The sequence below is a fragment of the Neodiprion fabricii genome, chromosome 5 (genome assembly GCF_021155785.1).
Source record: "Neodiprion fabricii isolate iyNeoFabr1 chromosome 5, iyNeoFabr1.1, whole genome shotgun sequence".
NCBI classification, from domain to species: domain Eukaryota; kingdom Metazoa; phylum Arthropoda; class Insecta; order Hymenoptera; family Diprionidae; genus Neodiprion; species Neodiprion fabricii.
The window spans coordinates 32589992-32616835 of NC_060243.1; the positions used below are offsets into that span (position 1 = coordinate 32589992).

The 26844-nt window shown below is 39.8% G+C and overlaps 1 protein-coding gene across 2 annotated transcripts in view; it reads right to left on the bottom strand.

Moving 5' to 3' along the window:
- LOC124182162 (PDZ domain-containing protein 4) overlaps nt 1–26844 on the bottom strand; it is a 133119-nt gene that overhangs the window by 74419 nt on the left and 31856 nt on the right. The window contains exon 1 of one of the 2 annotated variants that reach the window (XM_046569055.1): nt 26189–26274. The exons of the other annotated variant lie outside the window; for it this stretch is intronic. Coding sequence (XP_046425011.1) covers nt 26189–26203 — 15 coding nt within the window. The 5' untranslated portion in view covers nt 26204–26274. Of the gene's footprint in view, nt 1–26188; nt 26275–26844 lie in introns of those variants that run through there. 2 annotated transcript variants of the gene reach the window in all.

Genomic DNA, 26844 nt, shown 5'->3' on the forward strand with positions numbered 1-26844 from the left:
AAAAAAAAATATACTATTTTTTATTTAAAGTCACGTGGTTGATAGTTGAAGGAAAACTAAATAAGACGCCTGTTACAATTTCATCCCTTAATATTAACATTTAGTAATTCCTGAACGCAATTTTTCACTTTCCACATTAATCAACACGTGAAAATAATTTTAGTTATTTCTCCTATTATTAGTAACAAGGCAATAAATAAATAAATGTCTGATACGTCTCTTATAATATATTTGACAATTAAACTGTTTGAAAAGTTATTGAAGGTTAAAGTTGAAATCATGTAAAAATTCATTTTTTTTTGTTTTCAAGATCAAGAGCAAAATTACTACAATTATTTCAAAACATTGTGGGATTTTTTTTTTTTTTTTTTTTTTCTTTATAATTTATCAACGTTTTGATTTCAAATCATTCGAACCGCTACAAAATCATGTCGTTCAATTAATTTTCAACGTGAGCAAAAATTTCTTTTGTTATTCATTGCAAGTAATAACATGTGATATACGTTATTCTACTTTAAAATTACATTTTTCTTCGAGCCTAGAAGCAAACAAAAAAAAAAAAGAAAAGAAAAGAAAAGAAAAAAAAACACAAGTATAGGAGTTAAGTCGGAGTGCGGCGGGTGATCTTCGTTGATTTATGCGGCATGTCCAACGTCTGGTTTTATTATCCGTGGTAAAAATATATTTTTCCCACGGACGGAAGGAAACATCCCCCCATATACCGTTCCCCTCCCCCTTTTTCGAAATCCCTGCAACCCGGAGGGGCCTTCGCCCCTTTATACACACGGATATAATCGGAGTTGTGCAAACAGACGACACCCGACACACGCAGTCGCGTGCAGCGTCCACGATGACATTTACACTTGGCGCTTTCACCCCCGCGGATCCTCAACCCTCCACCCTCAACCCTCAACCCTCAACCCTCAACCCTCAACCCTCAACCCTCAACCCTCAACCCTCAACCCTCTCAGCAGGTATCGTTCGATTCACGTTCGAGCTGTGAGCCGCTAATTTACCTACCATTCAGCCGACACACCGCAGCCGCATAAATAACAAACCGAACGAAAGTAATTCGATGTTACAGGAGACGAGCTGAGCGCCTGGGAGTTTCGCCAAATTCTTTCTTATCCCCGCAAAAACCGCTGCGCACCCTAATCTCAATATATATATATATATATATATATATATACGCATATATCTGACCTTCTCTCTCTCTCTCTCTCTCTCTCTCTCTCTCTCTCTCTCTCTCTCTCTCTCTCTCTCTCATTGTCAGCGGAAAAATACGCAATGCTGATGCGTTCCTCACGGTGAAAAAAAAATTAAATTTAATAAAAATAAGAAACAAAAACACACACATGCACAGTCTAGAAATTTCGTTGGAGAGAAAACTGCGCGATACGAACGATGCAGTGAATAATTTACTCTTCGACAGCGAACTTTTTCACACCATCGAACGGTTCGAGGGTTCGCCAAATAGATTCGAAATTTTGCTCGATCTAAGGGAATATTCGCTTGATTTGGTGTTCCGTAGTTTTTCACTCTCGCTTATGGTAATTTTTCATTCCATTGGTAGTGAAATATCACACAACCCGACGTTAAGAGAGCACGAAATCGCGTACAGTTTCACAGAAATATCGTTTGCGATACGGTGTACGGTGTAATATTACAGCTGGCAGAAGTTTGGCCGGGGAAACTTTTAGCAACGGTTTCTTTTTTTTTTCTTCTTTTCCTTTATCGAGGGAAACCAGAAGCGAAAAGGTGTTTCGAAACATTTTACAATTTTTAGCCCTAGGTGTTTGCTTAATGCATTTATTCGTGAAAACTTTTTCCGCAACTTTCAAACGATAATAACAACAACAACAACAACAACAATAATAATAATAGCAACAATAGCAACAATTCTTTCATCGGAATAACCTTCCAGATATTACGTTATTACAAATGTATGTAATCAAACGTGTGAAAGGAAAGAAGTGGATACGGAATGTATGATTAATTTCAAACAAGAATGACGACGATGCTGCTTTCATGAAAATGTGTTAACTTTAGTGAAAAAAAAATATAACACGTAACTATATGCAGAAAGAGAAATTTTCTCGCGGCGATGATTATATAAGGGCAGAATAATAATTGGAAACTTTATGTCGTTGTTGTTTTTTTTTTTTTCATTCTAATCTTTTTTGCACGGATTTTGGCAGCAGCGTGAGTGAGCACTTTGAGTAATGAAAAACAATTTTTTAAACATCTGTGCCACTCTTTGAAAACCGCGATTGAACGGACGACTGGATAAAAATTAATATTCGCATGAAATTGCTCGGTGAATATTCCGGTGAGAAATGTATACCCATATTATATTCATTTCGCGGGTTGGGATTTGATTTAATACGGGATTTAAATTGTTATGGATCAGCGAGACCGAAGCGCGTCTGCGGTATTAATTAAACCGCGGTGACACGTTCATAACTGAAGTTATCTTTGAACATCGCCGAAAATTGCAATGACGCGTACGTTGTAATTGAGAAAAAAAAAATAAATAAATAAATAAATAAATAATAAAAAATCGGTAAAGAAAATAACCAACCGAAAAAATGGGACGCATACTTTTGTATTTTCAAATAGATAAATTTTCTCTCTTCTCACGTACATATATTGTGCGTGTCTAATATTGACATAAATTCTGTTCGGCAGCTGCGCATGTTCCGTTTTCCCCCGCATACGATAAGTGTGTGTGTGTATGTATACGATAAATCTTGAAAAATAAATTTGAAAAACCTACGGGAGTATATAGCAATAAAGGTGTTTACTCGAAATAGAATTTATTCCAACTGCAGACTCGACGCGCGCAATTTTCAAGCGGGGCTTCGCAAACACTTGGGAAACTTCACGATCTGCACTTTGCGAATCGAACAGAACCAGTTCTACGAGTGGTAAAAGAGAAAACGTAAAAAAAAAAATAAATAAATTGATAAATAAATCGAGAGAAACTGGATGGAAAAGGAAAAGAAAAGTAACCGTTAAATGAGAAAAAGTTCGTGAGGTTTTGTAAAGCGGCAAAACGGTAAGACGCGTAGTTTCTAATCGGCGTTTTGCCAAAAAAAAAAAAAAAAAAAACAGAACACGGTGGAAAACTTGAGAGAAATCTGAATGCAAGACTTTTCACACCGTTATTTTACTCCTGCTTTAGTTTCTTTGATTATTTATTTTAATTTCGTTTCTATAATTACGATCATAACTAAGCGAACCGTGATGAACGGAAAAACACTTTTGTCCCAGGCTGAAAGAATGAACGGGAACGAATTTAAGACGGACGTTTTATATACCCAGATTGGAAAATGTCGAGTAAATTGAGACGATTTATCGGTGATTTAACCTGTACGAGGAGGGTTCGCCTCGAAACGATGAAATGAAATGATCGGCTTACATCCCGATGTCGGAGTGAAAATCGGATATCGTCTCGATTTTCCGCCCGTAGATTCGATTATTATTGCGCTCGTGAGAGCGTCGAGCAACAATAAAGGAAACGGAGCAGTTTCTAACGGATGCAAAAGGCGAGAAGGAGAAATGAAGATTGACTGAAAGAATGCACGAATAGACGCAGCCAAAGGATAATTGAAAATTGAAATCGATCGGTAAAATTTCTCCTCGAACGAATAACGGTCAAGAGTCATGAGGCTGAAGTTAGCAACGATTAACCTTTCGGAAAATCGTTATTTTACAGTTACAGGAATTTATGAAATCCAGTAAATCCATACTATAAAGGCTTCTGAAAACTTAACTTCATCAAAGTCACTATAAACTTCCAAAAGAGTACTTTTTCCCCCAATGTTTCGTTACGTTAACCTTACTAACTTCAGCTTCGTCAAGAGTGTCGATAGAGGTTCGAGTAAGAATGGCCAAAAATAATCGATAATTTTTGTTCCGATTAATCGAGTGTAATCGATTATTTTTTTTTTTCACAATTGTTGTTTGTTTCTTACTCCCATTAACGACGCGGTACAATATCAATTTATGCGATTAAAGTATCAATTATTATTATTGTCTTACTTACTAAGTACCTATTCCATACAACGAGTGAAAAACAAATGAATATTTTCACCTGAAACTGAAAAATATTTTTAATGAAACTATGAATTATACAAAAAAAAAAAAATACAAATTAATCGATTAATCGATCGAGTCGTCTTCGATTATTTTTTTCGATTCGATTAATCGACGCATCGATTATTCTTAGCCTAGTGACCATCTCCAGTCTCGAGTCGCGTATAACCTGTAAATTTTATTCACCGATATATTGTCAACTCGGACAACAATTTCTCGCCCCTAAAGAGTTCGACGCTTCTCGGCGTGTGAAAAATCGGCTAAAAAATGGGACACCCAGAAACGAGAAAAAAAACAAGAAGAAGAAAAAAAATCGAAACAGGGGTATAAAAAACCGTACTAATTACGCGTCGCCCGGGAGAGTGTTCTACTTAATTCTGCCCCGGTTGATGGGGAGCGAATGAGTAGGAATCGGGGTAGGTGAGCTGCATAGCCAAATTAAAAAAAAAAAAAAACAAAAAACACCAGAAATCCCCGGGTGCACGGGTGGCACACATTTCGAACACCAGGGGGCGTGCATACGGCGATACAAACCCCGGTGCAGAAATAACATCCATAAAGCAGGTTATACACTAGACGAGCGGCTTATTCTCGAACTAACATCGTGCGCGATGATGCACTTCTCTCTCTCTCTTTCTCTCTTTCTCTCATGCACCGTAAACCCGAGTAAACATATGGCTAATAATAGATTACAGCCGGTGAGAGAGTCGGACGGTTAAACAGCGACGCATTCACCCCGATTCAAGCTGTCACGTCACGTTTTAGCGCGACTTTTTTCATACTTTCGTTCTACTCGGCGGGTAGGTTTTGCGAAACGGTGTTTTCTTTCGCCGTTCGAAAAGGTTCTTGGAATTCGTTCGTTTCGTAGGCTTCGGAGCGGAAAGCTTATTAACGCTGTCGAATTTGTGTAATGACATTTTAAGCAATTTTTCAATGTCGCGAAGGATACTGTCCCTGTGCTGAGTTATATCGACTGGAAAATTGACAACTTGATGAGAAGCTTCAATTTCAGGTGATCGAATAATCGGTAAATCCTTGCAAGATCTTATTAAATACTTACGAGGAAGGTGAGATCGTTTTATTTCAAACGAATCTTCATCGAATAAACTTGTAATAAAACCCGTCAATATTATTTCTCAATTCATTTCAGGACTAGAATGCAATTTCGTACATGGAATAGAAAACATGAATACCCGACGAGACCAATTTGTGTTCTCACATAAAAATCTGTAACTCTTAAATCATTGGTCATTTGACGTCTAAGGTTATAATTATTATTCCCGAAGATCAATTTTATCGACTGAGGATGTTTTATCTTCGGTCGGTAAATGATCATTATATATATATATATATAGATATGTTTAAGGTGGTCTATATTTAGGGTGTTGGCAAATTTTTTCCGCTATTCCTCGAGATTGCATGGTATGACGATGTGAATTTTTTTTACAGATAGTAGCACTAATTCCCACTAAAACCTTCTAGTTACAGATTTTTCGGAACATTATTAATTTTACAATAAAATATATACCGAGAAAGAAAAGTTTTTCCAGTGTTATTTCGATAAAAAAAATTCGATCACAATGCGGATTATCTTAAACCTGAGGTAAAAGTCTGAAAAACTTGGGCAATTGTTTTTGAATCGTTAGAAGTTAATTTGAGGGGGGGAGGGTTGGTAGGGGTGTAAAAAAAATTCGTCAACACCCTAAATAAGGACCACCCTAATATTACATATACACGAGCAAGAAGACTGGGAGATGATCGTTTCTCTGAGAGATAAAAAGAAGAAAAAGAAAGAGTAAAAAATGACAGTGAATCGACGATCGATACTACCGAACAACAAACCTGTTCCTTTATTTCTCTTCGTTCCATTCGTTCCCTTCTCATTGTCTCGCACGCGGCCACAGCGTAAACTCTCTCATTGCGCGCATTAGTCTCGAAAGTGATAAAAGGCTCGGTGTAGGTGGTGAATGGTGTCGCTGTTACCGCTGCATTAGTAGAACGTTCTAGCAAATAGGCCAGGCAGCCTGGCATGAGACATTCCACCGTTCCCTGCAGGCCCATTGCTCGTTGCTAGTTGGTTACAAACTACCACCCGTATGATTTGTGCACGAGTTAATCCCCTTGACGAACGGGCTCTCCAGGCGTTCCCTTAGCTTAGCTTACCCCAAAATCCACTAACCATCCCCCCCGAATTACTAAAGCCTTTTTTCTTTCTGTCTGTATACATTTTTTTCGACATTCGTTTCCTAGTGCGTTTATTTTTCTTATTCACTGCGAACAAGTAATTTCGTGAAAAGTTCAAACGTAGACGAAAAATAAATGGAAAACAAGTTTACGCATGTACATGCAATTATGTTCATTGATGGGTTCTCAGTGGCTTGCAATTTTTTTGTTTTTTTTTTGTAAACAAAACTTAAACAATCTTCCTTTCTGTGGAAATTTTACGTTCCTATTACCAACGTTTCGTTTGTTTCTCTTGTCACTTGAGCACCTAGTCATTCGTAGATAAAATTTGCTCAGAAAGAAAACTTGTTCCAGTTTTGATTCCAAAAAAACAGTTAGCCACTGGGATACAATTAATGAACATTACTGTAGATACATAAAAAAACAGGAAAAGTGAAATTTTTGAATCATCTAATAACGTGTTGAACTTATCGTATAACAATAGCAGTAACAGAACAATGTGTGGAATTATTATTAATTTTTTTCCTGTTTGTGTATTGGCAGTAAAATGATCATTACCTACTGCTATTATAATTGTTGGGTTCTCAGGTCTGAAAGCTATGGTTCGAGAAAATATGTCTTCTAGGCAGTTGAGAAATAGACGGAGGCGACGTGAGAGAATTAGGGGGATGAAATTCTGGAGCGTTGGAATTTCGTCATTTGCGTAGAGGCTCGTGGTCATAAAATTTGCGAGAGCTTGGTAAGTCATTCGACATTATTGCAGCAGGGTGGAAAATTAAAAATAATTAATATCATCGGAGCTGCGAGGTGCTGAAAGCGTCGTTAGGATTCCGAAAGAATCAATGAAAAATGTTAATGAGACCTGCGAGGGAAATGAAAAGCGAGTTAAAAAAAAAAAAAAAAATACCGCCGCAAGCTTTTCGAGCTTTTCAATATCTCCACACCGATGAGTCATTGTACAGCCGGGTCTTTGAAATTTTTTTTAAGGATAGCCTAGTGCGTGGCTCCGAATCTAGTCGCGACAGACACGTGCTACCGACGTCTTTGAGTGACTTGTGAAAACAATTGCTCGCCACCGGAATACCGCTCTCTGTGTTTTATGGTGTTTATTGCTCGGCTACAACTCGGGGGCTCAGTCAGCGAAGATGGATAATCGACTCGTACTTTCAGCATTATATACTTTGCGTGCTGTGGTTTTTAGTCGGTTTCAAATTTTATAAGTTGAACCGATCGAGAGCCCTTTGAGAAAAATTACGAATCAAGTATCTTTGAGAGAGCAGCAGTTGTGTGGATATTCGATCGTTGGCAGATCGACATGGTTTAACGATCGCATCGATTTTTTGCAGGATATGTAAATCCGTGTGTCATTAGAGTCAGTCAAGTTCCCGTGAATAGAAAAATTGAAACGATAGAAAATCGGTGAATTTTTGATAGAACATCGATTCGAATTTTGGCCAACTAAACTCATTTAATGATCATACCGATTTTTCGCTGGATGCACAAATTCGGGTATCGTTAGTATCGGTCAAGTTACAAAAAAAATAATAGAAGATCGCTGAATGATGATACCGATCTTTTTCTGGATGCGTAAATTCGTGCATTGTTGAAATTGGTCAAGTTCCCAAAAAAATAATAGAAAATCGGTAAATTATCGCATTGATTTCGATTTTTGATAGCCAACCTTCTTCAATGACCATCCTGATTTTTCGTTGGATACGCAAATTCGTGTATCCTTGGAATCGGTCAAGTTTCCGTGAATAAAAAAATTGGAACAATAGAAAATCGGTAAATTATGTTACCGACTAAAATTTTGGCCAACTAACCTCCTTTAATGATAGTGCCGATTTTTTCCCGGATGCGCAAATTCATGTATCATTGGAATCGGTCTAGTTCCCAAAAAATAACAGAAAATCGTTAAATGATGATACCGATTTTTTGAGAGACACGCAAATTCGTACATTGTTGGAATCCGTGAGGCTCCCATAAATGAAGAAACTGAATCGACAGAAAATCGTCATCATAATTCACCGATTTTCTATTGTTTCAATTTCTTTATTGACGAGCACTTGGCCGATTCCATCGAAACACAAATTCGTTCGTCCGGAAAAAAGTGGTACATGATCAATGAAGGAGGTTAGTTTACGAAAAATCCAATTTTCTCGTAATAATATTGATAAAAAATATTAATTTTCGGCCAATTGATTTCTCATTGTGCAAAAAAAAACCAAAAAAAAACGAAATACGATCAAATCAGCCACGATGTCGAAGAATACGGGCACGGAGTCAAATGAAACAAACATCACACGTTTACGTACCGCTATAATTCCCTACACGTTTGTATCAAAGTTTGTTGAAAATTTTTCGACGGTAATGTTGGCCGACCGCCGAGCTTCCGTTGAATTATTTCTCGATCCGTGAGCGAATGAAGCGGGGTAGGGACTATAAACTATAAAGTATAAGGCATACCCGTACTACCAGGACCGTTCCACTCTCGTAGGTACAAGCTCGGCTAGGCGAGGTTCAAGTTCTAAGTAACCGTCAGACAGTAACCAGACACAAATCGTTCTAAAAATAAACGGTTCAAAAGCTACCGTTTGCGGTGGAAGGGTATACGTATAGACACATGTATCGCTATACCGAGCGTATATATACTTCTCGCCTACTGCATTCTAAACTTTACTTTCTATTCATTCTATGCCGAGGCGTATGCGCAGCTAGAAATATCCATTATCCAGAAACTAGCCCATTTGACTTTGGAGGCCTGAAACGAAACGTCAGAAATGGAAGACCGAAAGTAAACTGCATTACTGCATTCTCTTTTTTTCAAATTTTTGGTAATCGATTGTCAAATTGTAAAGTTACGTATATAAAAATCGGTATATATTATTATTAGAGGTGTGAATAAGATTTTCGACATTTTTTGGCGATAGATATTTTATTCGTATACCTGTAACCAATACTAACGACAAATATTGGTTTGAAGTTAACCGCGAAGAGAGAAATATTGAAGAATTTTGACAAAATCGCAAACGTTCGTTTAATTTATTGCCAGAAATTAGATTGTTAAATTTGAATTCTTAACCCGTTCACTTTAGAATGAAAATACCGACTCGGAATACTTTTATTATAGTAAAGAAACGCTTTTCGGACGATTTTGAAATGTTTTCGGCATGTTTCAGAAATCGAGTTTCTTTTTCTTCTTCAAATTTCGCGTGTCTCTCGTAATGTGAGATTATTTCTACAACAATAAACAACGGCAATCGATTTTTCAGTTAATTTGTTGAATAATTATTTAATAAGCAGTGATATCTCGAGAAAATCGTAAAAACGAAAATCAAGATTTTACATACATTGATTACACATTGGTTGGTACAGAATGAGCAACACTGATTCGAATGTTCCGTATTGTGTGCAAATTATGTTATACGTATATAATAACGAAGCACTTAGACTTTAATTGGGTCATGAAAAGCTTGAATATGAAACAACTTGCAGTCGAGAAAAGTTTACTCATGTGCGACAAGAGAAAAAAACAAAAATAAATAAAAAAATAAAAAATCCACAACGTTGTACTTTTTTGCATAATTTTGTTACGAAATTATTCTCATTTTTCACAGCGGTTGCAACGTACGACGCTGTACTTGAAGTTACAACGTTAATGACTGCGAATTACTGTTTATGGTTTAAAAGCGTGCGGTTACATAAGTGCAGGAATTTTTCGGGTACAGAATACAACCTCAATATACGTAAACATGTAAAAACATAATTTGGTGGCCGCGAGTTTCTCTCTAAACTCTTTCACCCCGCAGGAAGAGATGATGAAGATTTTCCGGGTGTCCCGAACGAGAGGAACGAAACTCTCATCTTCATCACCTGCTTCGGTAACTCGGACTAATTAAACATATTTTGCACCGAAATTTCGACGAATCTACATCGTTCTTTCTTTAATTCCTCTTCCGCCGCTAAATTTACAGAAAATTCAAAATTGCTTTTGCCCTAACCGACTTTGTTTTTTTTTTTTTTTTCACAACTCAAGTCGAAGTTGAAGATTGGTTAAGTATTGAAAGTATACACCTACAGCGAAAAGTCGCTCGGGGTCGGAAATCGGAGGGTGATTATATGCCGCGGGTTTGGAAACTTGATATTCGCCCCGGATTAATTACTGTACAAAGAAGGCGAGTTGATCGAAGCGAAAAAGTGAGAAGAGAATAAAATGAAAACAGGATTAAGAGAAAGTGAAGAAAATCACAAAGGAAGAGATAAAGAATAAATCACGCCAAACTTTTTTCAACTAAGCTTGCGCTCTTTCACGCTTCACCTCGCAATTTCACAATCGGCCGCGGATTATGCAGGGAAATAAAATTACTTTAATTTCTATACACTTGTACATATTACATTATCGCCTCGTTTACTCACGTTGCCGCAATATCGAATGATAACAACGATTATCGTCACGGTTTTTTTTCCTTTCTCGATTGAACGAAACTTGACAAAATACGGCGCTTTTAAAACTAAAAAAATATTAGCTCACCTGTGTATATCTATATATTACAAAATGATTGAAATTCAACTGTTCGTAAAATCCGAAATTGTCTTTTTCGACGAGAACGAAGAAAATAAAAACGATCCAATTATTTTTTTTTTATTTCTTCGCGTCGGCCCTGCACGACGAACAATTTATTTTCTTCAAACGCAAATATATCGAATTGCGCTTATAACACAACGGTGTAGAGAAATCGTTAGTTCTCTAAACCGCGAGCCCATTTTCCGTACGGTCCTTCGGCTTTAGTTGGCACGATGTACTTAATACCGCGCGATATGACAAAACGACAAAAGATTAAATCATACAAATGAATTTAATTACGCTGTGGAACGAATAACGGTTGAAAACATAAATTGTATTATAATAACGATATAATAATATTAATAACGATATAATAATGATAATAAAAGTAATGATAACAATAACAATAATACGCACGGGGAAATAATATCGCCGTAATTGGCGAGTACCTGCGATGACACGCAGCTCAGCGTTTCAACGTCGCTGATGAGATTGTGAAGCATCGTTCAGCTGCATCAATTCACCGCTTAAATTGAACTTCGGGCAATAATAATTCGCGAATAAGTACAAATAATATCACGAATACATTTGCTTGTCGATAATTAACAATGAATCAGTGAATCGTCGAATATTACGAGTGTAAGTGTAGTTTCAGCCAAACATGTTGCTGATGCGTTCTCCCTGAATTATTTTTTTTTTCTTTTTCTTTTTTTCTCTTGTTCTTTTCTACGTACGCAGAATTAATTCCTAACAAACGTACGATACGTCGTCTGCTAAAATGTTACGCGCACGCGTTACGATCCGATAGGAAATTGTTTGTCAGGGTGACCGACTGTTTCTAACCTCAAAAATCGGTCGATTTCGACATTGACGTATATTTGTCCAGATATCGGGGTCCGCGTGTCTCGAACGTGAAGAAAGGCCTGACGGACCCATTCTATACACAATTCTGAACAAAGACACTTCCATGCATTTTCATTTGACGCAGAAATAGAAAAATGGCATGAATTCTGCGAATTTAATATCGCGGTTTGATAATATTTACTATTCATTTCAGCCCTCGGAAAGAGTGTCAAATGGCCTTGACGAAAGCAAAAAAAACCCGAAATATTTACTGCACGTTCTGTGACATGGAATAAATACGGGATCGAGGGTGAAAAAGCTGGGACGAAGGATTTGTCAGAATCGGGCTTGAAATGCTCGATTCGATTCGAAATTGCAGGGGTAAAACTTGAGAGCGGAGAAAATTTCTGAACGGAGTCTGTTGCGTCATTTCGGGTGCTCGGGGACGAATGCTACGCACACTGTACGGTCAGAAGCAAACGCAGGGGTGATCTGAGTCAATTCATGGGGAGGACCTTCGTCCGCAAACGCGTCGAATCTCTTTGTTAACCAACACAAACAACCCTGTTTGGGTCTCTGCAAGGGATTTGGGATCGACGCGCGCCAACTTTTTACAGTTTGTGTATTTCCATTCGTGTTGAAACACCGTATGGCTGTATATGGGAGGTTAAGGTTATGTAGTACTCCCATCTTTACCGACCGAGTAAAATCACTCTTTTTCTTCCTCTAATACAGGAATAGTTCATTTAATATTGGAAGACAAATAGCGAGTTTGCTCGGTCGGTAAGGGTAGGAGTACTACGTAATCTTAACTACGCATGTGAGGTAGACTCAGCTTGAAAATTCGAGGTGGCAAAAATGTCCTAAAATACACATTTACGAAAATGTCACTGAAGCTGAGAATAAAAATAAAGTATGAACGATGCCCGAGGTTAATTTTTTTTTTTAAAACCGAGTTTTAAATGTAAGCACATCATTGTATGTATAACGTAAACAATTTCGAACAAACGATGCGAGTTATTCCTCAGAATTTTTCACCAAAAAATCCACATTGATTGGCCGATGGGTCGTTTTGTTCGTAAATGAAATCTTTGTAGATTTTTCAGAGTATATTTTCCTTAACAATAATGCATAATGCAATACTAATTCAAAAGTTCATTGTCTTTCGATTATAACGATTGTATAATATCGCATTTGATTTACCAATTGACGAGCTTAAGAAAAAAAGAACTGTCCGAAAAAATTTGTAAGAAGTTCATTTATGAATAAAATACTTTATTGTTAATCAAAATCAGACGGACCGAATGAATATATGGGTAAAAAAAAAAGAAAAAAAAAAAGAAAACAGAATAATGCGATTTTTTTTCTGAAATTGACCGTGTAAAAATATTTCTCCAGCTAACACGGAGTTTTTGACAAATTCAATTAATTCGCTTGATGGGACTTGATTACATTTTTTTAATCAATCCGTACGATCACGTGGTTGTACCAATAAATTTTCAAGCTGACTGTACGTCTTGTATAACATCGTTAAGTCTTGGTTGTTTTTTTTTTTTTGAAAAATTTATTCCACCTCTTTTTTTTTGTTTTTTGTTTTCATTCTAAATTTCACGGCTTATTTAAATAACCGATGTGTGCGTGCATGCGTGACGTATGAACGCATGTGTGTAAACAGATTCGGCGTAAAGTTACGGTAGGGAAAAAAACGTTGGAAAGAAAAAAATTCGCCAGGATCCGCGCGATAAAATATCGGTTTCGATTTCGTCACGTTTCGCTCTAAGCTAAATCCGAACTGCGTCAATTTATCTTGCCCTGCACTATACTCGGGGAGGTTAAACACGAATACCGCGGAGTTCGGCCCCCTGGGCGAACCGACACGACGCCTACACCTACACTTAACCATGGTGATCGGTCTCCGGTGCCCCCGGTGCAGATTCTCGGGGTAAAAAGATTGTGAGAGGTGAAAAAGGACGGTGACGGAATCTGACGCGCGCATCCAACGCCGCAAGATCTTAGAGCCCGAACATTTGTGTGGACGTGTAGATATGGGACATTCCACGTCAAATTTACAACCCATGTACCTCACCCGCTTCGATTTTGTCCATCTTCTATTATGACGCTGGTACCGATCCAAAAGTGCCGCGGAATTTAAAAAATATTGACACACCATTTTTGAAAATCCAAAGTAATTCACACTGATTTTATGATTTGAAATGTGATTTTTAACCACTACACGATAATGGGATCTCAATATTTACTATTGTTTCGCAAGTTTTTAGTTTTTTCATGTCGGAATTGGAGTTTTTTTTACTAATTTCCTTGTTTTTTTATTTCTCGATCGAAATAGATCACGGAATCATGAAAATAATGCGATTCTGCGATCTGTTTAAATCGAGGCATAAGAAAAATAAAGTAGCAAGAACAATCCCGACATGGAAAATCTAAAAGCTTGCGATAAAAATAGTAAATATTGAGATCCCATTATCGTGTCGTGCTTAAAAATCACACTTTAAATCATAAAATCTGTATAAATTTGTTCAGATTTTTAAAAATGGCATTTTCGGAATTGGTTTTTAATTTTTTTAACATTTCAATAGTGGCTAAGGAAAAAAAAATTTTAAATTACGGAACCCTTTCGGTTCGGTTGCAACGTTTCTTGAAAAATTATAAAAATCGAAGAGGGTGTGGTACGTGGGTTTCAAATTGGATGTGGAATGCCCCATATACATAATGTACCTATATAGAAACCACGCCGGTGATGAAAGGGAAAACTTGCAGGTTTCGAAAAGTTTAAATTAAAGCAGAAACGCCGCCGTCCCAAACTGCAGCTGATAGCTTTACTTGCAGGGCGGCCGAAAACGAAATGACGAATGACTTCAATTAAGAGCGAAGCTTGTATAGCCATGAAAAAACTTACTTGTTAGTAGCAGATGGGTTTTTTGCTCTTTGGATAGATGGAATAGACCGTGAATAACTTTCTTACCTGAAACATAAGATTGAAATAATACATGAGTAACTATACTTCAATAGTTTTTAAATCCTGTAATCGAAATTTTAAACAGTTTGAAAAAACTTGTCGTAAAAATATACGGACGATTTATGCTAATGAAGTATTGAAAAAACGCAGATTCAATCCCGTTGAAAGGTTAACTGGCTTCTGGCGTAGTTCAATAAATAAAATGATTGCGAACCTATTAAATATGAATACGAGTAAAAAATTAGCGATAGCTTCGTTTCGCGATTTTCACAGATCGCACAGTTTTCGCTGTTAATTATAATTTCAGTTGCCTTTTTCTCAGAAACTCAATAAATGCAAGCAACAGATCGCAAGATCAACATCTGAAAAAAGTCAACAAGATTTCTTTCACTATCGGATTTAATTTTTGAACCATTCATCGCAGCGATTTCAAACGATTTTAAACAAACCTACATCTGTGCAGATCTTATCTGGCAATGGCAATGAAATCTTACGGTTTATGTAACGAAAATTTATCTTACGAAGGTCGAGAATAGTTTTTCTTCGTGCGTAAAAATAAATTCGAGTAATTTTTTGATGGATCAATGTTTTCTGTCAGAACTAAACATTGTTCTAATTGAAGAAATTCTTCCTACTCTTGTATCTTCTTTCTCTCCACGTAAATCAAATATCCTTCTTTCCTGTCTACGTTCTCTTTACCTTTGAGATTCCGGTCCATTTGATTAGCGTGTATCCACTTTGCCTGGAATGATGCACTTCCATCAGAAGAAACGTGTGTGTTTATATATATATATATATATATATATGCATATGTATATATTCTTCAACGTAGATTGAGTCTCACAGTTCTTCGTTTAGAGTAGTACATGATGCACTTTCACGTGAAAAATATACACTCAAATTAAATTGCACAATAAACTGTGAAGGCGATGGATCGAAATACTCATCACTGCAGTTAAAGTCGCTACAATATTAAATCTTATACTTATATGCGCCGGGTCACTATTTTGTTAATAATTTTAACGAAAAAATTCGGACATATTTTTGAAACTATAAACAATAAAGCTCTAAAACTCAAATTGCTCTAAGTATTTTCATTTTCTTAAAAACAATAATCTACTAAAAATACTCAGATAGAAGACAGGTAAAGTCAGACAGATAAAGTCTGAAAGACCGTTTATAATACATATATTATCCGTAATTAATGCATTTTAGACGGCCATTCGGACGTTATCTATACGTGTGTTCTACTTGAGCAGGTATGCTTTTAGATCGTCCAAGCAGTACCACCACCCCTGAAGTCGCGGTAACAAATGAGTTGACATTTGCGTTCGCACGCGTTCAAAATACGAGAAGCGATTCATCGAAGGAATCCGGAAACGATTGTCCGGAAATCCGCGACACAGTCTATATTGCGAGGGTATTGTATACATATAAAGTGAGCAGCATGGAGAATAGTCGATATTACGAAAGGGTTTTTCTCCGAGTGTGCATAAATGGATGAGGAGGCGGTGGGACTGGATGGTTGGTAGAACGAGGGATCGGTCGGTTGGCCGCGGAGAACTCGGATTGAAAACCGTATTTGTTATTCTAAACCTGATCGCGTCGGTAGCCGGGATACAGAGGGCCGAAAACCTGCTTATGTAGTGTCGGTCCGCCGCAGGAAGACGGGTATAAACTTTCGGCGGTCCGGCTGTCGTCCATTTGAATTCCAACTACGTACACGTTGATGCCTTCCATTGTCCCTTCGGGATCGTAGATCTCTATGGAATCCTATTACATCGATATACCGTGTACATAGAGGACAGAAGTTCGCCGGAGATAAAGGCCTGCTTATCCTCTTTACGCCGCGCCGACTGGACGGCACCGATCCTCGGAATTAGGATTCAAATGAGCGCCGATCCGACCGCTTCCAAGCATGTTCTTCAATAGGTCGGACAGTCGTCGGCCGCTGATCAATGAGAGTGCGGAAGGTCGTTTTGACTTTGAAGGCACGATCTGTTTCATTCTTTTATCACAAGCGTAGAATCGCGGAACACGCTTGTTCGGAGAAATGAACTCGAGTGGAAATTTGGTCCTGGTTTATGGAGAATGGGTATGAGTTGTTGGGTTCTGGGTCTTGGGTGTACCGTGCTATCTGTCCCCCCAAGAACAATGACAAATGGCACATGTGGATAACGAAGCGAGGAGTGTCCGCCTCTGCAAAACATGGACTGTGACCGTCAGCTTGGGTTATAATTGCTGTTTTGCTCACCGTGTGCGACTATCGGTTCATTCGTTCGATGAAAGTGTCTACGATCTCCAACCGAGTAGTAATTCATGCAATTAAGGAAGTAAGAAATTCTAAGGTTTCAAATGAAATTGTAAGACCGGAGGAGCTCGAATGACTGAAATCGTTTTTGAAACGATGACGAATCAATTGTGATTACTTTGCGAATCATTGCGAATCACTTCAAGTCACACGATACGATGGTGTTGATGAAGTCGTGCGAAAAGTGTTTTAAATTCATGAAAAGTATTTCAAGCCTTTCGGCAAACATCAATCGTTTCCAATTCACTAACGTTCTGTTGGCTTTCATCTTTTTGTGCCATCGTTGATTGCCAGTTTATCACGTGACGTATGTACATTCATTTCTAATGATTCCTTTGAGTTCCAGGACTACGTACCAGGACACAGTGATCATATTCGTTACCGTATTCCGTGATGCTTTACAATTTGGAAATCAACTGCAATCACTCGAAGCCGATGTTAACGAATATGAAACACTCATTGTGTTTCCAAGTGAATGGCTTCGTTTGGAACTGTTGCTGCACGACGGTGCTTCGGGATCGAGAAGAGAGAACTGGTCCCGGAACCCAAAATTCGCACGAAATAAGTAGCTTACGAAGGGTCAGGTCAGCGGGCCTGAAATTTAAGGACCTGCATGCGCGTTCACGCGCGTCCCCTGTGGTGAAACAGATGCGAGGAGGAAGGAATTGGGACTAAGAATCGGGGCTTGGCAGCTGGTTCGACAATGTTAGGATCATGTGGCCAAATGGGAATGAAATTGCAATGGTACAGGACTCGCGGTAACAAACGGTCCCAACGGGTCGTTTCAATGACTGGGTTTCTCGGATCGAGCCAAAGAAAATTCGTGTCCATTGAAAACTTCCTTTCGATTTCTGGCCTGCGACCGGCGTCAATCAATCCCCTTGCTATTCAGAAAGGACCGGATATAATTTTGGATTCATTGAAAAGCGGATTTTGTTTTGGGGTCTCACGACAGCCATGCTGTGTTAAATGGAACCGGATTATTACACACGCACGGTTAGAAAAAAAATATTCCAGTAGGTCGACTAAAATTTTTGGTTTGATTTAATCATGTTTGAACGTGTTACTAAGTGAAAAAAAGTACCAAGTACAATTGAAACGTTAAAATTACAATAATTTGTGTCGTATTTACTAAGAGAAGTTTAACAAATAATTCGAACATAAAATGGATCTGATGGGACGTTATGTTTGGTTCAATTTTTTAAAAAGTGGTAGGCGTGTATCCAAATCGTTGTGTACAACATAATTCGCTCCCTGTAAGAAAGGATGACCAGGCACGTTAAAAGTTGGACTGGGCACTTAGACCGAAATATGTACACGATGTCCGTCTCTTAAGTGGCCGGTGATTTGAATATCGCTGGATGTGAGTTATCGTCGCGGAAGCTTTCAAGCTGACGGTGTCGAAAGCACCGCGTAGTAAATTTTTCCCCGAGGTGTATAACGTCAGCTGGCTGTTCAGAAGTTCAACGGTGAATATTGTTCTAAAACTTGAAGATGAAGTGAATTTGATGACGAGGAGGAAAGAAGAAAAGAAGAGTAAAAACATCCAGGTTCGGGGAGAAAGTTTCGTTTGGCGATGTTATTGAATGGTTTAGCCTGGAGAATATGCGGGTAACGAACCGACGAAACTTGCTGCTACGGAATTTGAATCTGATTCATATTACGGAGAGAACGACCCCTCGCTGCGTACGTGCCTCATTGTTTCTCCTCAAGTTTTCTTTTATTTACCATCCTTACTTTCTTTCTTTCCTTCCTTTCTTTCGTTTTGTTTTATCGTTTCTGTCTCTTGGAATACGAGGTGGGGGCCACGAGTCCATAACCACTGTGTCTCCGATGATACCGCAGGAGTTCTAAGAAGAACCAGGTGCCCTTCTGCCTATCTTATTTACATACACATCCACACCACACAAGCGCAAGTATCGTTCTGCTACGTGGTCTCATAACCGAAGTGCGCGTGCTTATGCGCATGCAAATTGATGCGGCGTATCTACTCACCGACCCACACACACACACACACACACACACGCACACACACACACACACACACACACACACACACACACACACACACACACACTCATCTCCATCACCTACAGTATCATCATCCTCTCGTGCCAACCTTTGCAAACAAGTAAATGTCTTTCGAAAGCGAACCAAGTTCAGACCACGACTGTTATCTGCGCCTTATTTTCCTACCGTGCGTTATCGGTTTTCCCCGGATTTTTTTTTTTTTTTATATAACGCGTTACGGTTGATATACGTCAGTCGTTTGGAGTCGTTTTAGCATTTCAACCGACATGGGTGATTCTACGAAAGGTGAGATGTCAACGATGACGGTCGATAATGTCGTCCATACACCAACTTCCATGTACCAGATTGAACCGCGTTTTCCGGGCGAATCTGTGACGGTCCGAAACGCAACGTGGATACTGTCACGCCGTACGAACGCCTTGTTGTCGCTGTGTCGGTGACGCGGTTGAGCGAGTGAGGTTGATGCACGAATCATGTAAATAATGTCCGGGACGATTGTCGATGGTAGAATCAGCGAGGGCAGCGAGTTTTTCTCGAGCCGGTGTAAGAGTGAGGAAATATTGGTCCTTTGATTCGTGGCCCTGATCTCTGATCGTCGCGAAGAGTCATGACAGGAAACAAAGAGAGGCTTCAATTTTCTCTTTTCCATGTTTTGTCTTTCTTCAAGGTGCTCCACGAGCAGAATAACGAGGAATAAAGAAGACCCGTTTGAAGGAATTAAGTTTGACTGTATGGTACACCGATATCATTTCCGGCCTTGATGTGTACGTCTGTCTTCTTCAGTGTGCCAATCGATACTGATTCTCTTTTCCGCCGCCTGCGTCCCGTTGCCATTAATAATTCCTCGTTCCCCATTCTTTATGTTCCCATCCCGAAGGATGAAATTGGACATCCGGATCTTTACTTCTTGCGATTGCTACAAATTCCTTTGTTATGCTGATTTTCGGTTCGCCTTGTTGTTCCGTCGACGCCGAAAACGAGACGCTTCCTCGGACGTATCGTTAAGCTTCGCTGATAGATTTTGCATCTCGTTATCGAAAAACGATCTGTTCCTGATCCCGATTCGAACTATTCCAAACTGGCTCCAATCTGTCACTAGCCGTTGCATCGGATGCACGACAGACTTCAGACCGAGAGTATGAGAGCGATGCGATGGTGCGGTGAACTGGGAGCATGGGAACCGGAGATTTGAGAGATAGGTGGATGGCCACCAATGCGGCGCACAGGGAGAGAAGTTATTTCGGCGTTGCGAGGTGGTTTGTGGCCGGCACACACATCTCTCCGCAGGAACGTTAACGCGATTACAACGTAATTCACAAACTATGCCGTTAAGTTTGCCGCGGATGCTGGAGGAGGAGCTGCCGGAATCTCGCCGTGAAGAGGAGGGCCACTTTTAGTGCCTCAATGATCACCTCGTCGAGTTATGCCCGACGTGTACCATTAAGGGGGGAAATAGGTTTGGGACTATGTTTTTTTTTTGTTTTTAATGATTTTTATGAATTTTTTTTTGACAAGAAAGGAATGTAAGTAATTATTTGGAACTTTAAGAACATTTTATACATATATTCAAATAGATATCGTAATTTCTTTAAAGTTTTTCCTTGGCAAATGTGGAAGATATCAGCTGCCACCTATCACAAGCAAAGATTCATGAAAATTCCCCCCCCCCCCCCCCCCCCCCCCCCCCAAAAAATGGATTCCTAAACCTATTTTCCCCTTAACCGCAACACTTCAAATCCATACTAATTGCTTTTTTTTCATTCTTCTTATTTATCTAGTGCAAAATGGTGAGTTTAGGGGTCAGCGATAAAAAATTGTTATGCTTTAATACAGACACGGATTTACTGCAGAGATGTTGATGAGCGAGAGCGAAGCTCGGATCGTCAATAATGAATATTCATGGGTTAGCAAACTCAATCCCGACAGGGTACCGACGACGGTTGCCTTCTGAATTCCTGATTTTCGTTACGTAATCGTGAGACGCGTCACTCGCAGATCGAGCGCTCGCGTCACGTCGGATTGCCCGTGGAGGTGAGTAGGTAGGTATGTATGTACCTACGTATGTTCACCTATATCGTCTCGGGGGGTAATGAGATGGGAGTTCGTCCCGTAGGCCACACGGGGCTGTAAACAATCAAGGATCCACGGGTAATCATCGACTAGCCAGAATTAGAGCCTGTGCTAATCTATGTAATCGGATCAATCTCGGAAATCTCGTTAACCGTGACGACGTGTGGTCATCAACGAGGTTAATACCCGCGGACCGAGCGACGGGGAAACGGCGACTTTCCCTCGGCTGAATCACGAACAGGTTTTGGGGTTGAGGCAGGCTTCTGATAAATGATGCACAAAAAATAGGAGCCACAAACAAACATGACGTAATGGCGGACCGAGAGTCGTCCGCAATCTCCACCTCGAGACTTTAGGGTCTATTTTCTGCTACCCTGTGCATTAATTATGATTGAATCTAGTTCGGTTACCTTCAGAATCCGCTGCACGATAGAACAATGTATTCATATTATACGGCAAGCTTATCACTTCACTGTACATTGAAATTGAAATATTACCGCAGCTGACGTCACGGCCTGCGTCAGGACGGATGATGGAATCCATTATACGCGTAGCAGAATGTTAGGCTTTCGAGCCATTACTGGAGGCTTTGGACACCCTGGAATTTGCATATTCGTATCCCGACAACACGAATTGATATTACTTCCAAATTTCGCGCGGGGCACCTGACGCAGGATTGCTTGGCGTTGTCGAAAACTTGACCACATTACTTGGCAATTATTATTAATCACGTGATGGGGGCTCGTACAATTAGAGGCGAGCTTCTAATTAAACGGCAACAAGTTAACTATACTATGGCTGCGAAGAAACGACGCGGCCTGCGTGCACGATAAAGATCAAAGTCTGGACTTGCCCTGATGCAAGGAACCATGGGAACCCCATTAACTCTAACGGATCACCGACCTCCCGCTGGCTTGCAGTGACAAATCAACAAGGAATACATCGCAGTTGATCGCTCCCATGTTTTTTCTTCCTCTCTTTATCTCTCGCGACTTTCCCTGTCGCACTAGCATGACCAGTCTGAAACGGTTCGCGGTTCGGTTGATCGTCAGTCTTCGACATCGACACTGAAGTTGAGGATTTGGATTCTTATGAAACTTGTAGTATGAGAATCGAGGAGTGGGGTGGAAGAACATTAAAAATCAAAGAAAAAAGACCAGGTGAGATACAAGTGCAACAAGATAGCGAAACGCTCATAACCGCATGTCTATTATATAAGCAATTCCGCGAACGTCAACAAATGTTATGATTTTAACGTTTTCATTCGCTCTTCAATAGCTGGGGGAAGATCGAGCTTGGCATAGCATTCGAGTTTTAAAGGAGTTTCAGGAAGTAAATCCTTACCGCAGCAAGTATCTGAAGAAAAGTGGCGATTACAGGAACGAGGCGAGGTTTGATGAGCATCGACTACTGTAATAAAAAGTTTCAATGCTCTTTTGAAACGATTTCAATAGAGCACATTGTAAAATCACAATGAATTGTACCAATGAATATTAATTTTTTTTCTCTTGTCTCCATTCTTTCGCACCTGCACCTGAATCCACATCGAAGATCAACAATGTGCGGAAAAATTGTCGAAGAGGACATTTCTACTGCCACCTCGTGAAAATTGTAACGATATCGAGAAAGCTCATCCTCTGAATCGACCAGCGATATTCCTCGAGTATAAATTGAAAGTCATCCCGATTACAAAGTCGTCCGGCTGTATTTTGTCATACGGAAGAATTATGAAACGGTATTACCACGAGTCACTTCGCGTTTAGTTAGATATGAAACTTTTTCGAAACCTGCACCCTGCTTAAACGACCGTTAATTACTGATACAGGCAACTAATTACATGGCCAACTAACCGCGAGTAGAAACGATCAAACGTTACTCAAGTCCGCCACTCAGCTTTCTAGCAACTCTCTGGTCTCAAGATATAGTCTGCGGTTCGGGCTCCCCGAGGCAAGGCTACACAACGCAAAGCTTCGGCCAAGAATTATGATCGTTTTATGCACCCTTTAAATCTCTTCGCTACTCGCTACTACCCAGAAATATGTACAAACGAAAGTTGAACATAAAAAAAGAAAAACCGAAGAAATACAAGCGTAAGAAGCACAACTCCACGATACTTTAACTGGGCACATTTATCTTGAGCTTTCGAATATATGTATACTTATACATATCCGTTTCCCGCATCACGTGCCGGCGTTAAATGAAATGAATCAACGCTCAAAGACCTGAGAATATTTTTCGTCGTTATTATTACCAACCGTTGAAGCGTCACGTGATTCTAAGAGTGGGAAATGGTTTTAATTTTGAACGTTTCAGACGAATGTTCTTATTCAATGATCCCGACTGACTGAAGACATCTGGCCAAAAGCAGCGGGACATCGTGAGGATTTTAACATCCTGACAAAAGCGCGATACAATGGTCCGGATGAGAGAAAAGCTGTGTTAAAAAACTGGAGAAAATTGACCGCAGAGGTTTTTATGCGAAAAGAAGATGAGATAAGTGCATGCGGCTCTCTACCCGAGTGGCTAGTTTAACGTTACAGCCTCGTAATAGTACACCGGGTAGTTTTCTCTGTCGGTTGGGTTTCTCCACATCGTCTTTAAGCCGAGCACTGACCGCCGGCTGGTTTCTCGCGTGGTTTATAGTGCGGTGAAAATGGGGTTTGAGGTTCTAAAGCCTGACGCACGCCCATGGTGACACGGAGAGACAGGGATGAACGAGCTTTCCTTGATAGATGTAGATATAATAATTGTCAATCAAGGACCTGCAAGAGGAATTAATAACAGTCTCGTAATAGCGCATGAATAATTCATCAACGACGTATGATTATACGTGGGTAACGAAACTACGGAACCGGAATCATGCAGACAGTGTGATTAAAATTTATTATTCGGATTAGCAATTTTCAACGAGTAATCAAACCTGGTTACATAATTCGTGTACGTTTGACAAATACAAGCAGATTTTCAACCCCGTGTGTATTATATGTAATACATGATTTATTTACCTCCGTTGGCTAATAGACGGATATATAGTGGGCATTCCACGTAAAATTACCAGTCCATGTTCCTCACCCCCTTCGATTCTGATCATTCTTTAGTATGATGTTATTACCAATTCAAAAGAATCTCTTGCAAATTTTTTCAGATACTCTTCAGCCGCTAGTGAAATTTATACAAAATCGCAAAACTAATGACTCCATTTTTAAAAATCTTAAAAAATTCACGTTACTGATTCTATGATTATTAAAAAAAGAAAATTATTTTTATTGCAGCTTCTAGTTTTTCCATGTCAGAATTGTTTTTGTGTTTTTATTTTTTACATGCGTCGACTTAAATATTTTTCGGAATTACATTATTTTCATTATTCCATGATCTACTTAGATCGAGGAAGGGAATAAATAAAAAAAAAAAAAAAACAAACTTAAATTTTTACATTAAAAAAACTAAAGCCTTACGAGAAAAATAGTAAACATTGAGATCACATCATCGTGCGTTGCTTGAAATCACATTTCAAATCATAGAATACGTGTGAATTTATTCAGATTTAAAAAAAATGGTGTTTTCGGAATTAGTTTCTCGATTTTTTCTAATTTCCACGGTGGCTAAAAATATCTGAATAAAACGTCGAGACCTTTTTGGGCCGCTATGAACGTCATAGTTAAATAATGAATAAACTCCAAGAGGATGAGATAAATGGGTTGCTAATTTGACGTGGAATGCCCCATAGACATCGCGTCAAGTGACGAGGCATCGCACGCGTGTATCATGAATTGATGAAATCACTCGAGGACTTCTCTACAGAGTGTTCGATTTAAATCCCGAGAGTTGCAAAGTGGCACCACAGTCGAAGAACATTGTGACACGGGTCGAGGCTGTACGGGCTTTGCAATCAGTGAAAAAGAGAAGAGAAATGGGGCTGAGAAAAGAGGGTCTGACGCTTGAAACGTGGGTTCATAATATCTAAAGCTTTCCCGACACGTCGCGTCGTCGTAGCGTAGGTACCCACCACCGACTGCCTGCGAGGAGTCCGTGAATCAGAAAAAGATTTCTCAGCCTCCTAGTTCGTTCCTCCTCGGGTCGGCACTTAGCGTGCCAGTCATTTAATCGCCAAATAGGAGAAGGTTTCTTCCTCGTACAAAGCCCCGGGATAAAAGCAGGCCCGGGTATATTCTTAGGCTTGAACGCCTCGAGTCGGCTCCTCGTCTCAATTCTCCTTTGAACAAGGTAAACGTCATTTTTTAAACTTCAACCTCCGCTCTTCCTTGGCAACCCGAATTCTGGTGCGCATGATCCAGGATATACGTTAGCCTAGAACCGTCATCGCTCTCCTCCATGGTGAATAAGAACTTGACACTGAATTCAGAGAACAATCAAACGAAGACACTCACTATGTGTCTTTCGTTCTGTGTTTAGGTTCCGGCTGGCCCTGAGCTAGAACCGATAGTGTTTATCGTCGGCCTGACAGCTGGAACAACAAGTTACCAACGTCAACCCGAACCAAGGCTAGCCAGCGAAAGGGAAACCCTGGGAGACGCTGGGTTGGGTTGGGCTTTCGTATTGTCGTGAGAGAGAGCTAACGTCTCACTTATCTCGGCTGCCTGGCTCGTATTCAGGAATACAGCCGCCAAAATGAGTCAAGTTTGGCACTATCCCAGCCCTCCAGACAATGGTCAGTTAATGGGGAACGACGACTTAGCCAAGTGTTCCCTACAACGGTGAAACGTTTTGGGTTTGAGGTTGAATTACGCCCCGCGATGTTCAACTCATCAAGAAGGTCTAGAGAAAGATAAAGAGAGAGAATTCTCTTGTACCACACTGTTCAAAATATCGTCGATGCTACATCGAGTCTTCGACACCATCCCTGAGCGATCATGGCATTGATTCAACACCAGAAGACGCGGTCTATTATGATGCCACTGCTCTCAGAGGGGGCTCACATCACGTCCTACCAGCCGTTAATGGAGTCCATAATTGAATTGAGTAATTATCGACCCGAGGATGCATTTCTCGTTGACGTTCACTACCGCCGGGGGTGTCGCTTTTGCAGACGTCCTTATTGAGAGGGAAGCGGACGATGCACTCGGCGGAAGAAACGAAACACTTATCGTACCGTTGGATGGAACATTAAGTTCACTCAGCTGCAGTGCCGATCCTTCGCCTCTTCCTTCGTACATTCGTTCGTTCCTTCCTTCCTTCCTTCCTTCATTCGTTCGTTCGTTGGTTCGTTCGTTTATTCGTCCTGTAAATTTTTCGCTCCAATGGAGTCGCACTTAACCAAAGAGGGATGAAGTGAAGGATGGAGGGTGGAAAGGGGCGGAAAGCAAACGGTGGAAAATCTTTAACTGCCGTTCAGATCGACGTCGTTCAGCTGGTTTCGACTTGGAGCGGCAATTCCAGGCTCGCTTTTACTATACCGGGTGCGAAATTACAAAATCACTTAAAAAATATTCCGAGAAATCTCTCGGCGACGATTTACCGAATTAATTTCGCTCTTGTAAACTGTTTGAAACAGGGCTTCGCGCACGTTCGACAAGGGAGCTGCTTTTGGCACGTTCGACCTGACGGAGCTCGATTAATTAATTACTTATCCAATTAATTAACTGTCAAGTAAGAACGAAAAAGGATATGAGAGAAAAAGTATATCTGCGGGGAAAGTTTACATCGTCAAGTAGCAGATGCCCGAGTGCCAAAAATAGAGAAGATAGGAGACGCCTCTAGATTTTTCTCTGTCTCATTTTCATCATTTTTTCTTCCCTCTGAAGTTCA